General features: G+C 46.4%; 1 protein-coding gene across 2 annotated transcripts in view; it reads right to left on the bottom strand.

The window, feature by feature from the left end:
* Positions 1 to 17,895, bottom strand: part of LOC134343816 (polycomb group RING finger protein 3) — a 117,238-nt gene extending 99,343 nt beyond the window's left edge. For both annotated transcript variants that reach the window (XM_063042565.1, XM_063042566.1), the window contains exon 1: positions 17,782 to 17,895. In XM_063042565.1, the coding sequence (XP_062898635.1) occupies positions 17,782 to 17,890 (109 nt within the window). In that variant the 5' untranslated portion in view covers positions 17,891 to 17,895. The remainder of the gene's footprint in view (positions 1 to 17,781) is intronic.
* Between the last annotated feature and the right edge of the window lie 211 nt (positions 17,896 to 18,106).

The following is an 18,106-nucleotide window of genomic DNA, read 5'->3' as shown; positions in this document are numbered from 1 at the left end:
TTGGGATGTAATGTTAAAATTGTATAAGGCATTGGTAAGGCCAAATTTAGAGTATTGTGTACAGTTCTGGTCACCGAATTATAGGAAAGATGTCAACAAAATAGACATAGTCATAGTCTTACTTTACTGATCCCGGGGGAAATTGGTTTTCATTACAGTTGCACCATAAATAATAAATAGTAATAGAACCATAAATAGTTAAATAGTGATATGTAAATTATGCCAGTAAATTATGAAATAAGTCCAGGACCAGCCTATTGGCTCAGGGTGTCTGACCCTCCAAGGGAGGAGTTGTAAAGTTTGATGGCCACAGGCAGGAATGACTTCCTATGACGCTCTGTGCTGCATCTCAGTGGAATGAGTCTCTGGCTGAATGTACTCCTGTGCCCACCCAGTACATTATGTAGTGGGTGGGAGACATTGTCCAAGATGGCATGCAACTTGGACAGCATCCTCTTTTCAGACACCACCGTCAGAGAGTCCAGTTCCATCCCTACAACATCACTGGCCTTACGAATGAGTTTGTTGATTCTGTTGGTGTCTGCCACCCTCAGCCTGCTGCCCCAGCACACAACAGCAAACATGATCGCACTGGCCACCACAGACTCATAGAACATCCTCAGCATCATCCAGCAGATGTTAAAGGACCTCAGTCTCCTCAGGAAATAGAGACGGCTCCGACCGTTCTTGTAGACAGCCTCAGTGCTCTTTGACCAGTCCAGTTTATTGTCAATTCGTATCCCCAGGTATTTGTAATCCTCCACCATGTCCACACTGACCCCCTCGATGGAAACAGGGGTCACCGGTACCTTAGCTCTCCTCAGGTCTACCACCAGCTCCTTAGTCTTTTTCACATTAAGTTGCAGATAATTCTGCTCACACCATGACAAAGTTTCCTACCGTAGCCCTGTACTCAGCCTCATCTCCCTTGCTGATGCATCCAACTATGGCAGAGTCATCAGAAAACTTCTGAAGATGACAAGACTCTGTGCAGTAGTTGAAGTTCGAGGTGTAAATGGTGAAGAGAAAGGGAGACAAGACAGTCCCTTGTGGAGCCCCAGTGCTGCTGATCACTCTGTTGGACACACAGTGTTGCAAGCACATGTACTGTGGTCTGCCAGTCAGGTAATCAAGAATCCATGATACCAGGGAAGCATCCACCTGCATCGCTGTCAGCTTCTCCCCCAGCAGAACAGGGCGGATGGTGTTGAACGCACTAGAGAAGTCAAAAAACATGACCCTCACAGTGCTCGCTGGCTTGTCCAGGTGGGCATAGACACAGTTCAGCAGGAAGACGATGGCATCCTCAACGCCTAGTCGGGGCTGGTAGGCAAACTGGAGGGGATCTAAGTGTGGCCTGACCATAGGCCGGAGCAGCTCCAGAACAAGTCTCTCCAGGGTCTTCATGATGTGGGAGGTCAATGCCACCGGTCTGTAGTCATTGAGGCCGCTGGGGCGCGGCGTCTTCGGCACAGGGACGAGGCAGGTCGTCTTCCACAGTACAGGAACCCTCCGGAGTGTCAGGCTCATGTTGAATACATGGTGAAGTACTCCACATAGCTGAGGGGCACAGGCTTTGAGCACCCTGGTACTGACACCATCCGGTCCTGCAGCCTTGCTTGGTTGAGATGTTTCAGCTGTCTTCTCACCTGTTCAGCCGGGAAGCCCACCGTGGTGGTTTCGTGTGGGGAAGTGGTATAGTCATGAGAGCAGGGTGGGGGACTGTGACGAGGGGCAGGAGGGGAGAGTGGAATATGTGTTGGTTGGGGGCCGACAACAGATGGCTCATGTGGGGGATGGGCAGGGGACAATGTCAAATCTGTTAAAGAACAGGTTAAGTTCGTTGGCCCTGTCCACACTGCCTTCAGCTCCTCTGTTGCTAGTTTGCCGGAACCCAGTGATGGTCCTCACCCCCCTCCAGACCTCTCTCATGTGGTTCTGCTGGAGTTTCCACTCAAGCTTCCTCCTGTACCTGTCTTTAGCCTCCCTGATCCTGGCTTTCAGGTCCTAGAGAGAGTACAGAGAAGATTTACTAGAATGTTACCTGGGTTTCAGCACCTAAGTTACAGAGGAAGGTTGACCAAGTTGGGTCTTTATTCTTTGGAGCGTAGAACGTTGAGGGGGGACTTGATCAAGGTATTTAAAATTATGAGGGGCATAGATAGAGTTGACGTGAATAGGCTTTTTCCATTGAGAGTGGGGGAGATTCAAACAAGAGGACATGAGTTGAGAGTTAGGGGGCAAAAGTTTAGGGGTAACATGAGGGGGAACTTCTTTACTCAGAGAGTGGTGGCTGTGTGGAACAAGCTTCCAGCAGAAGTGGTAGAAGCAGGTTCGATATTGTTATTTAAAGTACAATTGGATAGCTATATGAACAGGAAAGGAATGGAGGGTTATGGGCTGAGTGCTGGTCAGTGGGACTAGGTAACAGTAAGCATTCGTGACGGACTAGAAGGGCCGAGATGGCCTGTTTCCGTGTTGTAATTGTTATATGGTTATAATCTTGAAATCTTTATTTCTATTTATGATCAAGCCTTCAAACTTCTTTGTACTCGAGTTCCCTATTTTTACCTTTCTTGACCAGATCTTTGTAAGTCCTCCTCTAACCTCCTCATAGCCAGCATGTTCTTTATTCAATGCATTGAGAAGAAAAGCACACAGCATTCAATCATGGAGCACTACAGAAATGAAACAGGCCCTCCAGCCTACCCAGTCTGTGCCAGAATATTATTCCGCCTCGTCCCATCGACCTGAACCTGGACCATAGCCCTCCATACCCCTCCATCACCCTCCATCACATACTTATACAAACTTGAAAACATTGCACTCGACCCCACATCCACCTGTTGTGCTGGCAGCCTGTTCCACACTCTCACCACCCTGAGTGAAGATCCCCCTCAGGCTCCCCTTGAACTTCTCACCTTTCACCCTTAAACAATAAGGTTCTAACCGGTGTATAAAATACAAAAATACTTTTTAGAATGTGTCTTCCCTTAGCTCCTATAGTGTTGGAATATACCGATGGTATTAGCCATTCAACTAGAAAACAATGATTGCCACCTTGCCAATATGACAAAAAAAATTAAAATCCTAACATGAAAAAAGTAAGAGTACTCAAAAATCTTACAATCCTTTACTTATCCCTTACTGCAGGTAATAGAGCTTTGACCAGCAACCAATCCAGACATCGGAGGTTTGAGAGGAGGGAATTTCACTCAGGTCCACTGCCCGAGTAGAAAAAGGGAATGGCAAGCAGATCACGGCAGCACAAAAGAGCTTTGACCAGTGACCAATCCACATTTGAGATTGATTAGCAAGAGCAAATTATAGGAAGGCAGGGACAAGCACCACGGCCATCGTCCGAGTGGGCAGAGTCAGGCTTTAGCTCTTCGAGGCATCAGCAAAGACAGACCAGTCAGAGAAGGCAAGGGAAAAGAAAAACTCTGAGTTAAGTTTTCTTTTTCCTTCTCTGCTTTATATCTACTCAGTTAGGACAGTAGGAAATACCAGGTAAGGTAGTGAAATATTCCTCTTGCGGGATGTGGGAAGGCAGGGAGACCTCCAGTGTCCCTGACAACCTTAACTACAAGAAGTGAATCCAGCTGCAGCTTCGAATGCTCCACTTTAAGGAGCTGGAGCTGGAACTGGATGAACTCTGGATCATTCAGGAGGCTGAGGGGGTGATAGATCAGACATGTAGAGAGGTAGTTACACCCAGGGTGCAGGACACAGGAAACAGGGTGACAGTCAGGAAGGGGAAAGGGGTTAAGGAGCCAGTGCAGAGTACCCATGGCCACCCCCTCAACAACAGGTACATCACTTTGGATACTGTTGGGAATTGACCTACAGAGGAAAGTCACAGTGGTCAGGTCACTGGCACTGAGTCTGGCTCTGTGACTGAGAAGGTGAGGGAGAAGAGGCACCCTGTGGTGATAATGGATTTGTTAGATCAGGGAACAGACAGGTTCTGTGGACGAGAATGAGATTCCCGGATGGTATATTGCTTCCAGGTGCCAGGGTCGGGAACATCTTGGGTCGAGTCCTCTGTATTCTTAAATGCGAGGGTGAACGGCAAGAAGTCATGGTCCCTGTAGGTACCAATAACATGGATGGGCTGAGTGACAATCTGCATAGAGTGTCCAGGGAATTAGGTGTTAAGTTAAAGGGCAGGACCTCCAGGGTTATGAACTCAGGGTTGCTACCCATGCCACATGCTAGCAAATCCAGAACTAGGAAGATTATACAGTTTAATAAATGGCTGAGGAGGGAAGGCATAAGATTTTTGGATCATTGGGCTCTGTTCCAGGGAAGGTGAGACCTGTACAGAAAGGACACTGAACTGGAGGGGGACTAATACCCTGGTGGGAACGTTTCTTAATGCCGCATGGTGGGGGTTCAACTGGATTTGCAGGGGATGGGAAGCAGAGTGCTAAACAGACAGTGGAGAGGTTGTGGAGACATGTTGTTAAGACCTCAGACAAAGTCAGGAATCAAAAGGCTGAGTGTGGTGCGACTGGAGTCCTGAGCTAGTGTCTTGAACTAGTATTGCAGGAAAGGTGGATGAGCTCAGGCTATGGATCAACACCTGGAATTACGACGACGTAGCCATTGGGGAGATTTGGTTGCAGGAGGGGCAGGGCTGGCACCTCAGTATTCTGGGGTTCTGTTGTTTTAGATGTGACAGAGCAGGAGGTAAAAAAGGTGGGGGCGGGGTGGGGGTGAGTAACTAGTCCCAGAGAATGTCACAGTATTGCTCCCTCAGGACAGACTGCAGAACTCAACTAGGGAGGTGGAACAGAGAAATTAGAAAGGTTATAGACCACATTAATGGGACTATATTACAAACCACCCAACAGACCCAGGGATTTAGAAGAACAAATTTATAAAGTGATCGCAAACTATTGAAAGAAACACGAGGTTGTTAGAGTAACACACACAAAATTCTGGTGGAACGCAGATCACTTTGAAGGTGTCCATGGTCGTTGGACTGGTATTCCATTACGTCAAATGACAAGATGGGATAGAGTTTGTCAAAGTTTCCTTCATCAGTACGAAGAAGTCACAATGAGAGAGTGTGCGATACTGGATCTGTTATTAGGGAATGAGACAGAGCAGGTGAGAGAAGTTTGTGCAGGGGAACACTTTCTATCCAGTGACCACACTGCCATTAGTTTTAAAGTAAATATGCAGGGAGTTAGGACTGGTCCATGGATTGAGATTCTAAACTGGAGAAAGGCTAATTTCCTACATCAGTCGTAGGAAAGTTATTAGGAGGTATTCTAAAGGACTGGATATACGAGTATTTGGATACACATGGACTGATTAAAGATAGTCAGCATGGCAGGTCATGTCTAACCAATGTTAGAGTTTTTTGAGGAAGTTACCAGGAAAGAGGATGAAGGCAAGGCAGTGGATGCCATCTATGTGGACTTTAGTAAGGCATTTGACAAGGTCCCGCGTGGGAGGCTGGTCATGTCGGTGTTGAGCTAAATCGGATTGAACATCTTCTTTGTGAGAGAAGCCAGAGAGTGATGGTAGAGGGTTGTCTCTCAAAATGGAGGCCTGTGACTAGTGGTATGCCGCATGGATCGGCACTCAGTCCTTTGCTGTTTGTAATCAATATCAATGATCTGGAAGTTAATGTCATTTACTGGATCAGCAAATTTATGGATGACACCAAACTTGGGGGTGTAGTGGACAGTGAAGAGACTATCACGGCTTGTAGAGGGATCTGGATCAGCTGGAAAAATGGGCTGAAAAATGGCAGATAGAATTCAATGCAGACAAGTGCGAGCTTTAGTACTTCGATAGCAGCAACCAGCTTATATCTTACATAGTGAATGGTAGGGCACTGAGGTGTGTGGTGGAACAAAGGTATCTGGGAATACAGGTACATAATTCATACAGGTGCATGGGGTCGTAATCAATGTACTGAGTACAGGAGATGGGATGTCATATTGAAGTTGTATAAGTCATGGGTGAGGCCTAATTTGGAGTATTGTATGCCCGTTTGGTCACCTACCTAAAGGAAAGATGTAAGTAAGGTCCGGGCTGGAGGCGCAGTGACATCAGTGCCAGACGCCGGAGCGAAGGTTCCCGATTTCGAATCCAGTCGGGCCACTCCCGGGCACGCTTTCCATCCGTGCCGGGTTGAGTGTCGAGCTCGCAACTCGGCCTTGTGAAATAAACTGCGCTGTGAGAAGGACATGGGGACCACTCACAGAAAAAGTGGTCGCCGAGGCTCTGGCAGAGTACGGCACATAAAAATAAAAGTTGAAAGAGTACAGTGAAAATTTATAAGAATATTGCTGGGTCTGGAAAACCTGAGTTATAAGGAAAGATTAAACCGGTTAGGACTTTATTACTTAGAATATAAAAGATTGAGGGGAGATTTGATAGAGGTGTACAAAATTATGAGGGGTATAGATCGGGTAAATGCAAGCAGGCTTTTTCCACTGAGGTTGGGTGGGACGACAGCCACAGGTTATTGCTTAAGGGTGAAAGGTGAAACGTTTAAGGGGAACGTGAGGAGAAACTTCTTCATTCCGAGGAACGTGAGGGTGTTGAATGAGCTGCCAGCGTAAGTGGTGCATGTGATCTCAATTTCAACGCTGAAGAGAAGATTGAATCGCTACATTGATAGTAGGTATGTGGAGGGATAAGGTCCAGACGCAGGTCGTTGAAAGTAGTCAGATTATTTTGGCATGGAATAGATGGGCCGAAGGGCCTGTTTCTGTGCTGTACTTCTCTCTGACTCCATGACATACAAAGAATGTAACTCGTCCAAAACAAACATAACATTTGATATGATCACATTTTCCACAGAGTCAAGGTTTGTGGCTGACTTCTTTAGCAGACATACTAACTGCGACAGAGTAACATAGCCTAACAGCTCCATCTGCTGGCTTGATTTAGAAATGGAAGCAAACTCCACAGGTCTGAAACACCTTCAGTGATGAGGTAAAAGCCAATTTAAACAGAAGAGAATCTGCAGATGCTGGAAATTCAAGCAACACACACAAAATGCTGAATTCCTCCAGCATTTTGTGTGTTAAACAGAAGTCAAAAGGTTTAACATTAAAGCAAAGATTTGTGTTGAAAAAAAGTTCACCAGCATGTTGGAATAGAGGTGGAAAATAGGAAGATACTACAGTTAACTGCATGGCTGAGGAGGGCTTTAAGTAGATGGATCTTTGGACTCTTCAGCAAGTCAGCTGGGACCTGTACAATAGGGATGGGTTGTACTTCAACTGGAGGGAAACCAACATCCTAATGGGAAGCTTTGTTACTGCTGCTCAGGAGGGTTCAAACTAGTCTGACGTGAGGGTCAAGAGGAAGCTAAAGCAGTACTGTGGCACTGTACATTATGGCTCGGGCATCACTCTACAGCACCACTTGGAAGCTAGTTCCACTCCCTAAAAACTCATTTCCCCAGTGACTTCAATGCAAACCACTACATGCAGGTGGAGCACCGACTGGCACATGGGACATGGATGTTATACAGACTGGTACATGGGACATGGATGTTATAGAGACTGGTACATGGGACATGGATGTTATACAGACTGGTACATGGGACATGGATGTTATAGAGACTGGTACATGGGACATGGATGTTATACAGACTGGCACATGGGACATGGATGTTATACAGACTGGTACATGAGACATGGATGTTATAGAGACTGGTACATGGGACATGGATGTTATACAGACTGGCACATGGGACATGGATGTTATACAGACTGGTACATGAGACTGAGATATCGTGTAGTCCAACACGTGGGGACATTATACAGACTGATACATGAGACATGGATGTTATACAGACTGGTACATGGGACAGATATCGTGTAGTCCAGCACGTGGGGACATTATACAGACTGGTACATGGGACATGGATGTTATACAGACCAGTACATGAGACTGAGATATCGTGTAGTCCAACACGTGGGGACATTATACAGACTGGTACATGAGACATGGATGTTATACAGACTGGTACATGGGACTGAGATATTGTGTAGTCCAGCACGTGGGGACATTATACAGACTGGTACATGGGACATGGATGTTATACAGACCAGTACATGAGACTGAGATATCGTGTAGTCCAGCACGTGGGGACATTAGACAGACTGGTACATGAGACATGGATGTTATACAGACTGGTACATGGGACTGAGATATCGTGCAGTCCAGCACGTGGGGACGTTATACAGACTGGTAGATGGGACAACTGCCTGTACCATGAATTGGGTACAACTGCAGACAGAGCAAAGAGTTAAGTTGTACCAGAGGCAAAGTTCATGAGGGCGAAGAATGCAGGGTTGACGGTTAAATGCAGATAGTATTCCGAATAAGGTGGTGCAATTAGAGATTGCAATTCGTGATGCAATTAGAGATTGGTTGGTATGATGTTGCAGTCAAGAAATAACAGATAACACACTACATACAATTATAAAGTATATTAATGAATGTTAACTTAACTAAACCATTATTAAACAAAGAAAAAAAGGGGAAAAAAAACAAAACAAAGTCAAAGGTGCGCAAACTGGAGCTCAAATCTTCCAAAAGCTGAAGTTTCCGATGTGTCAGCTCCTACTCACTGATCACCAGTAGGATTTCTCCTTTTAGACTCCATTGAATCATACATTCATTCCTGTTAGATTGAATTCTACAGCCAGTCCCCTCGAGCTTCTTCTCTCTCCATCTCCCACTGACAAGACCTCGATATACCCTAGAGTCCTTCACAAAATCCTCTTTTCCCAGTCTTCTCTAGAATCTTCTCCCAATTCCACCATTCTGATTGGATGACAAGACATTCTTAATCAGAACATTGCAACGCCTCATCTTTAATAGTAACCCAAGCACGACCAGCAGAACACACTGCTTTGACAGAAAACCATTCTGTAGAACTCCTGGCCAGCCTATCCAGGGGTTTCCCAACTCTTGGAGACCTCCTCATCCCATCTTCCACTTCTTCAGTCTCAAACACCCCTTGGGATCTGTCCTGTCTACTTGGAGATGCCTTTCCCTGTCCATTACTCATGCCTTTTAGCAACTCAGACCCCCCTGCCACTTGACTGAGCTCAGCTTCATCCGCAGTTACTCTGCAGCCCAGCTTCCCCTCACTGTCCAGCCGCAACTCTGCCTGTCACTGCTAGCTCCCTCTGCTACATCCAAGTCAGCGTGAGGAGGTTCAGGAATCCCTTCATCAATTATTGGGGAGTTTGCATAAGGTAACATATACCACACCCCCATTTCCTCTGAGCCCATACAGCATTCAGTGGTTAGGTCCCTTTCAGGTCTCTCCACCGACTGCCTTTCTGTTCTCCCACTTTGGCGCAGAGTCCTCCTACTAGATGTAGGGTGCACGTCAGGCTCTGGGCCAACACGTACCTCCTGTCCTAGAGCAAAAAGGTGGTTCTGATGGAGAATTTTGACAGGCCCATTCCCATCTTCCAGCTTCACCGAGAAAACTGGCGCATTGGGCATCTGACTCTCCACAACATTAGCTTCTCTGTTGGCTCCAAAATTCCTTATTGGAACTCTGTATCCAGGCATCAGTTGAGAGAACCCAATCTTTTGATCATATCTCCTCTCGTTTCCTTAATTCTGCTTCATAGCAGAGACCTCTGCTACTTCATAAGCCTTTTGCAATTCCTTCCTCATGTCAAACACAAACTTAAGATAGGTCTTCTCCTCCAGCCAAAAAGCAGGTCTACAGACAATCTTACTCCGTGCCCAAACATCAAAGAGTATGGCGAGAATCCGGTAGCTTCATTCTGGGTACAGTTGTAGATGCCCAATATGCTGACACCATTTGTTCTTCAAACTGATACCCAGGGTTCTCAGCAGTCCAGCAATGTCCGGTTGAACCTCTCAGGCTGGGGATCATCCTGAGGGAGATAAGGAGTAGTCCTCGACTTCTCGACTCCAAGCATGCCCAGAAACTCATGTATGAGCCAACTCTCAAAATTCCTTCCCTGAACGCTGTGTACCCCTCTTGAGAGGCTATAAAAAATGAAACACTTTTCCCATAACACTCTGGCCAGGGTGGATGCCCTCTGATCCTTCGTAGGGAAGGCTTCAGCATAGCTGGTGTAGTGATCAGTAATAAACAAGCCACTCGCAATGCTGCTGGAATCAGGTTCCATAGAGGGGAAATCCATACACACTAGATCACGTGGCCCCGCACACTGTAAATGGGCAATGTCTTGCTCTGGATACGTGGAATCCACGACTTACAGTACTCGTCAAACTCGGGCTGCATTCGGGGCCAGTAGAACCCATCTCGGACCAATCAAACCGCAAAGGACCTGGATCATCACCAGGTGACTTCAAAACAATCCTCCGATGCTTCTCAGGTAAAACCAACTGGGAACGCCAAGCCATGTCTGGAGGAGACGTGACGTTGTATACAACCTGGCTCCTCAAATCCAGTCTGTTCCATTCTCTCAGAGGTAGATATATGGCAGGGTGTTTCATCTTTTCAGCTGGGTCATATCCCCTTCCACAAAGCTGGCCAAACAGTACCGACACAAGGGTCATCGCGCTGAGCTGCTGAAACTTTCCCAGAACTCAACACAGGCAGCTGGTTCGTACTCAGAGCGGTCAAGTTACAGTCAGCTCGTGCAATGGCGCAACCAGAGGCTCCCAAATGACCCACAACTCAATCCTGCCACAGCCTTGCCTCCGATTTCCCCGTGGCAGAAAACTGGCACATTGAATTGAATTGACTTTCTTTTGTACATCCTTCGCATACACGACGAGTAAAAATCTTTACGTTACGTCTCTGTCTAAATGTGCAATCATAGTAATTTATAATTTATAGTAAATAGAACAGTCAATGTAACATAGAAAACATTCAAATCAGCGTGAGTTCATCAGTCTGATGGCCTGGTGGAAGAAGCTGTCCCGGAGCCTGTTGGTCCTGGCTTTTATGCTCCCGGATGGTAGCAACTGGAAGAGTTTGTGGTTGGGGTGATTTGGGTCCCCAATGATCCTTCGGGCCCTTTTTACACACTGGTCTTTGTAAATCTCCTGAATCATGGGAAGTTCACATCTACAGATGCGCTGGGCTGTCCACACCACTCTCTGCAGAGTCCTGTGATTGAGGAAAGTACAGTTCCCATACCAGGCAGTGATGCAGCCAGTCAGGATGCTCTCAATTGTGTCCCTGTAGAAAGTTCTTAGGATCTGGGGGCCCATACCAAACTTCTTCAACCATCTGAAGTGAAAAAGGCGCTGTTGTGCCTTTGTCACCACACAGCTAGTGCGCACAGACCACGAGGTCCTCGGTGAAGTAGATCAGTGGTCCCTAACTACTGGGCTAATTACGTGATTAGCTTGTTTATTTCGTCTTTTTTCTGAAAGATGTGCTGGGTGCGTTCCGACTGCATTCTTCGTGGCCCAGAGGTTGGGGACCACTGATGTAGATGCTGAGAAACTTAAAGCTGTTCACCCTCTCAACCGCAGATCCATTGATGTCAATAGGGGTTAGCCTGTCTCCATTCCTCCTGTAGTCCACAACCAGCTCCACAACATTGCTTTAACTCTAGATGCAGGAATGCTCTCCCACTCAGTACATCTCCAGCCATTCATGCAATCCGCAGGACAAAGCATTAGCATCAATGTTCCCGCTCTCCGGCTGGTACTTCAGGCTGAAATCATAGGCAGACAACGCCACCAACCACCGATGGCCTGTGGCATCCAGTTTGTGCCATGGTCAGGATATCAGTCAAGGGATTGTGGTCAGTTCTCACCTTGAACTTGGCACTATATAGATAATCACTCAACTTATCCACCACAGCCCATTTTAACGCCAGAAACTCCAATTTATGCCTGGGGTAGTTTCGCTTAGAGGGTGACGGACTCCAGCTGACAAAAGTGACAGGTTTCAACCCTGATCCTGATACAGAACTCCTTCTAACCCTCATGGTTGGCATCTGCATGCAGTACATACAGCAACTGGGGGTTTGCCATGTCTGACACAGGGTCAACAGCTCCTGCAGCAACTGGAAGGCCTCTTCACAGTTTGCATGCCATCTTACCCGAAAGGCTCTGAAGGGCTAAGATAAACGTTACCATCTTCTCCTTTTGTCCTCCTCCCTTTCTCCCTTCCATCCCCAATGGAGGGTAACTGCACAGAAGCTGATTCAAAGAGTAGCTTACTTTGGAGTAGTGCTTCACAAATCTCCGGAAGCACCCACATAATCCAAGAAACGAGCGTAGAGCACTCACATTCTTGGGCCTTGGCCATGTGGTCACCACCTTTGTCTTGGACGGATCCACAGCCGCTCCATCTGGTGAGACGTTGTGCCAAATGTAGCTGACAGATGTCTTGCAAAACTGGCACTTGTCCAGTGACACTTTTAACCCTTCAGCTTCCAGGCAGCCTAACACCTTCCTTCAGTAGCCTTGTCTCATGCTCTTCATCATCCAGGAACACCAACACCTCGAACAAGCTCACGTCCCTGACAGTCTTCTCCGTGACACACTGGAAAGAAGCTGTTGCTCTTGATATGCCCTGGAGCATTCTCTCAAACTGACAGAATCCAAGTGACATATGAATGACGTCTTCTCTTCAGTAGCTTCACTCATGGGTTTCTGAAAATACACACTCCTCAGGTCCAACACACTCAACTATTTCACTCCACTCAGACAGGCCAGCGCATCCCCGAACCGTGGAACAGTCGACTGGTCAGAGACTGTTCAGTGACTGCCAGTCAACACACGTTCATACCTTCCCATTCTTCTTCCTCACCACCACTATGGGTAACACATAGGGACTCTGTGCCTCCGTGATAATCCCAGTTTCCTTCATGCCGAACATCCAAATGCCTGCATGTAGCCCACGGAAGAGGCAAATTGATTCTGCACCATCAAAAACCTCACCACCAACACAGACTAGGAAATGGAACAGACTGTTACACGGGACGGGGATATTATACAGACTGGCACATGGGACTGGGATATTATACAGACTGTTACACGGGACAGGGATATTATACAGACTGGCACACGGGACAGGGATATTATACAGACTGGCACACGGGACGGGGATATTATATAAACCGGCACACAGGACAGGATATTATACAGACTGATACAGGGGATCGGAATATTATACAAACAGGCATATGGGACCAGGATATTATACAGACTGGTACACAGGACTGGGATATTATATAGACTGTTCCATGGGATGGGGATATTATACTGACAGGCACACAGGACCAGGATATTATACAGACTGGTACATGGGAGTGGGATATTATACAGACTGGTACATGGGACAGGGATATTATACAGACTGGTACACGGGACAGGGATATTATTCAGACTGGTACATGGGACAGGGATATTATACAGACTGGTACACGGGACCGGGATATTATATACCTGGCACACAGGACCAGGATATTATACAGACTGATACAGGGGATCGGAATATTATACAGACAGGCATACGGGACCAGGATGTTATACAGACTGGTACACAGGACTGGGATATTAAACAGAGTGGTACACTGGTACACGGGATGGGGATATTATACAGACTGTCACACGGGGTGGGGATATTATACAGGCTGGTACACGGGACCGGGATATTATACAGACTGGTACACGGGACCGGGATATTATACAGACTGGTACACGGGACTGGGATATTATACAGACTGGCACACGGGACCGGGATATTATACAGACTGTCACACGGGGTGGGGATATTATACAGGCTGGTACACGGGACCGGGATATTATACAGACTGGTACACGGGACCGGGATATTATACAGACTGGTACACGGGACCGGGATATTATACAGACTGGTACACAGGACTGGGATATTATACAGACTGGTACACAGGACTGGGATATTATACAGACTGGTACATGGGACTGGGATATTATACAGACTGGTATGCGGGACTGGGATATTATACAGACTGGTACATGGGACTGGGATATTATACAGACTGGTACATGGGACTGGGATATTATACAGACTGATACAGGGGAGTGGGATATTATACAGACTGGTACATGGGACGGGGATATTATACAGACTGGTACAGGGGAGTGGGATATTATACAGACCGGTACATGGGATGGGGATATTATACAGACTGGTACACGGGACGGGGATATTATACAGACTGGTACATGGGACTGGGATATTATACAGACTGATACAGGGGAGTGGGATATTATACAGACTGGTACACGGGACGGGGATATTATACGGACTGGTACATGGGACCGGGATATTATATTGAAATCTTGTTTACAAGGAGACAGGACCGACAATTCTGTGTTCCATGGTGCAGATGCCACTGCGCTGATGGGAGGTAAGAGAGGAGGCGGAGTTGCCTTTCCATTGAACGAGGCAGCAGAGATGGAGAATATCCTTGGGGGAAGCTGACCAGTGAAGCTTTCTTTGTAGATTGTGCTCAGAAATAGAAGGGGATGATCGCTTTCACATACTTGTATTGCAGGATCTCAATATCTCACGGGAAATAAAGGAGAAACGTATTTGGCGAACCCACAGACCGCTGTAAAAATATACAAGGTGATTTCAACTTCCTTAATGTTTATTTGTACAAATGGCTTGGGTTAGGCCAATTGCGTTGATTGCCAGCACCTGTACTTCATTACAAGTTTGAGGACATTTGTTACATTACCAAAGATTCTTGCAAATTTCTGCAGAGCACCTCATGGACTGCTTGCATCCCACCGCCTGGTATGAAGGCTCCAAACAGAGTGTCTGAAGAGGCTACAGAAGGTTGCTGGACTCACACAAATCCATATCGGCACAATCCTGCCCACTGTCGATGAATCTTCAAAAGGTGCAGCCTCAGGAGGGTTATGCACCCACCTGGGGCATGGCCTCTTCGCATTTCCACCATCAGGGAGGTGGCCCAGGAGCCTCAATGTTTTAATAACAATTACTTCCCACTCTGCCATCAGATTTCTGAGTGGTCGATGAAAACAACCCCATAATACCTCTTTTGCACCGTTCATTTTTTATCATTGCCACTTGCAGCAGTTTTCATGCCTTGCACTGCATTGCTGCCACAAAACAACACATTTCACATGTGTCATTGAGAATAAAACCTGCTTCTTATCACAAGTTTTCTCAAATAAATGCAGACGATCCAACGAGGGACCAACTACTGCATTGGGAAATGAGGCAGTGCAAGTGGGGGTGTGCTTTTGGACCAATGCCCATAATTCTACTAGGTTTTAAATAGTTATGGAAGAAGATAGGGCTGGTTTCCAAGTTGAAATCCCAAACTGGAGCAAGGCACATTTCTAAGGTATAAAGGGAATCTGCACAGGTTTATTGGGAGAGGCAGGTAAAGGAATATCTGGCAAGTGGGAGACTTGTGAACTCAAACTTCAAATCTATTATTAAAGTATGTATACCATATACAACCTTGAGATTAATCGCCGTGCAGGCAGCCTCAAAACAAAAATAGAATTCACTAAAAGACTGCCACGTATCCAATTTGCACAATAGGACAAATTGCGCAAGTAGTCAAAAACAAGAAGGAAAGCACATGGAATATGAACTGCAGTCACCAAAAGTGAGTTCACAGCTGAGCAGCCCGTTCGACACCGAGCTGAGTGAAGTCCATCAGGAGCCTGATGGCTGCAGGACAACAAATGCCCCCAAACCTGGTGGCGTGAGACCCAAGACTCCCATCAGTTACCCAATGACAGCAGCGTGAAGAGAGGGAGACCAGTCAAACGCAGGCCAATGCAGCTGAACGCCTGTTCATTTTCTGCTCTCATCCTCAAGATTTTAATCTCATCAACGCTTTAATTGGTGGACAGTAATGGAGCCGACCACAGCTTTTTCTTCCTCTATCAGACCTTGATGCAATGTTCTCCCCTAGGATTGGCCTCCCCGGCCATACCTGCACTCTCAAGAGACTAGCTAGCCAAATCCCCTAGATCACAAAGTGCCATATCATTTAGTCAGTTGGAAAATACATCCTGAAAAGGGGGACAACAGCCTGCAGACTGCACTGATCGCAGCTCGCTTTAGCCCTTGCCTATCCAACGTACCCATCCAAATTTCTCAGCATTGTTGATTGTATCTGTCCCCCAGGGTTTTTCTTTAACAACATTCTCCAGGACCTTACCATTCACTGTCTGAAAGGGAATACTTGTCTGTACTTACCTTGGAGAAGGTTGCGGAAGCTAGGGATATCAGGAAAGAAAATACTGATGTCCTGACAGATACCTACATTATTAAGGAGGAGTTAAAGCATATTAAAGTCAATAAAGACCTCTGAGACCACAGAGACATCACCAAATACATCTTTGGACATCTTGGGAAGCTGGAAAGAAATTTCAGTATTTGCACCATCGTTAACCATGGATGAAGTACCAGAAAACTGGAGGATAACTAATGTTGTGCCTTTTTTTTAATAAAAGGCTGCAAGTAGAATCAAGTGAAGTAAAAGGCAGATCAGTGGGGGAAAGTTTCTGAGGATCAGTATCTACCTACCTTTGGAAAGGTAAGGGCTGACACCACTGTTGCTGGCAGAACCTCAGATGGTAACAAGGAGGCGTAGAGGGGTGAGACAGATTGACTGGTTGAGCAGTGTCACAACAACAACCTCGCACCCAATATTAGCAAGACCAAAGAACTAATTGTGGACTTCAGGAAGGAGAGGTCGGAAGAAAACACATCAGTCCTTATTGAGGGATCAGCAGTGGAGAGGATGAGCAGCTTCAAGTTCCTGGGTGTCACCATCTCAGAGGATTTATCCTGGGCCCAACGGAAGGAACAACAGTAGCTCTGCTTCATTAGGTGTTTGAGGAGATTGGGGATGTCACCAAAGTCTCTTATAAGGAGTTTACACATTCTCCCCACGATCACGTGGGTTTCCTCCAGGTGCTCTGGTTTCCTCCCACATTCCAAATGCCACAACTGAACACACACTCGCCACATTCTCACAATCGAACTGATACGGTACAATAGCAGGATCGATATCAACTGGGAACGTGTGCCACAGAAAGGCAGATGGAATTTTACTTGGACAATTATAAAGTGATGCATTTGGTCAGTTAAACCAGGCTGGACATACACAGTGAATGACACAGTCCCTTAAAAGCCTGATGGTTGAGGGGTAATATCTGTTCCTGAACCTGGTGGTGTGGGTGCTCAGGCTCCTGTACCTCCTTCCTGATGGCAATAGCCAGTAGAGAGCATGGCCTGGATGGTAGGGGTCCGTGATGATGGATGCTGCTTTCCTGCAGCTGTGCTCAGTGGTAGGGAGGGCTTTACCCAGGATAGAGTGCATTGTACTCACTACTTTTTATAGGCTTTTCCATTCAAGGACATTGGTGTTTCCATACCAGGCCATGATGCAATCAGTCAATATACTCTCCACTGCACACCTATAGAGGTTTGTGAAGATCCGGTGTATCATCTAAAACTTGACAGACTAAGGCGGGAGGTGAAAGACTGAAAATGGAAACGGAGAATAAGTTCTCCACACAAAAGGTGGTGTATATATGGAATGAGCAGCCAGAGAAGGTGATAGAGGTGGGCACACTTACATTGTTTAATACACAGGATAGGAAAGGTCAACAACAGACAAATGAGGCAAGGTCACCTGGACAATTCAGTCAGCAGAGACGAGTTGGGCTGAAGGACCTGTTCCTCTGTTGTATATAGCTCTATAAATTCCAAAATGGCTGAAATAAGCATTACTAGGTATCAAGCTAAGCCGAGAACAATGTATTTCTGGTACTTACAGGTATGTAGACACTCTGTGACTGTGGTAGCATCAATCAAATATCCGTTGCAAAGTCGACATGTGATGTGAGCATTAATGTCCCAGAGCTTTATCTTCCTCGTCAGCATCTTTGAACCCTAGAAAAATCAAGTATTTTTTTAAACGAAAGCGTTGTGACAATGATTTGAACACTGAACAATACAATACTGGACAGGCCCCTTAGTCCGTGATGTTGTGCCGATCTTGATGCCCATTTCTACTAAATCTCCTCCTTCTGTGTTTCAAAGTTCACAGTTGAAATTTATCACCTAAGTATGAATACCACATACAACCTTGAGATTCAC

The sequence above is a fragment of the Mobula hypostoma genome, chromosome 3, assembly GCF_963921235.1.
Source record: "Mobula hypostoma chromosome 3, sMobHyp1.1, whole genome shotgun sequence".
Lineage (NCBI taxonomy): Eukaryota > Metazoa > Chordata > Chondrichthyes > Myliobatiformes > Myliobatidae > Mobula > Mobula hypostoma.
Note: the sequence above shows the minus strand (reverse complement) of the source record. Positions and strands in the feature narration are given on the sequence as shown.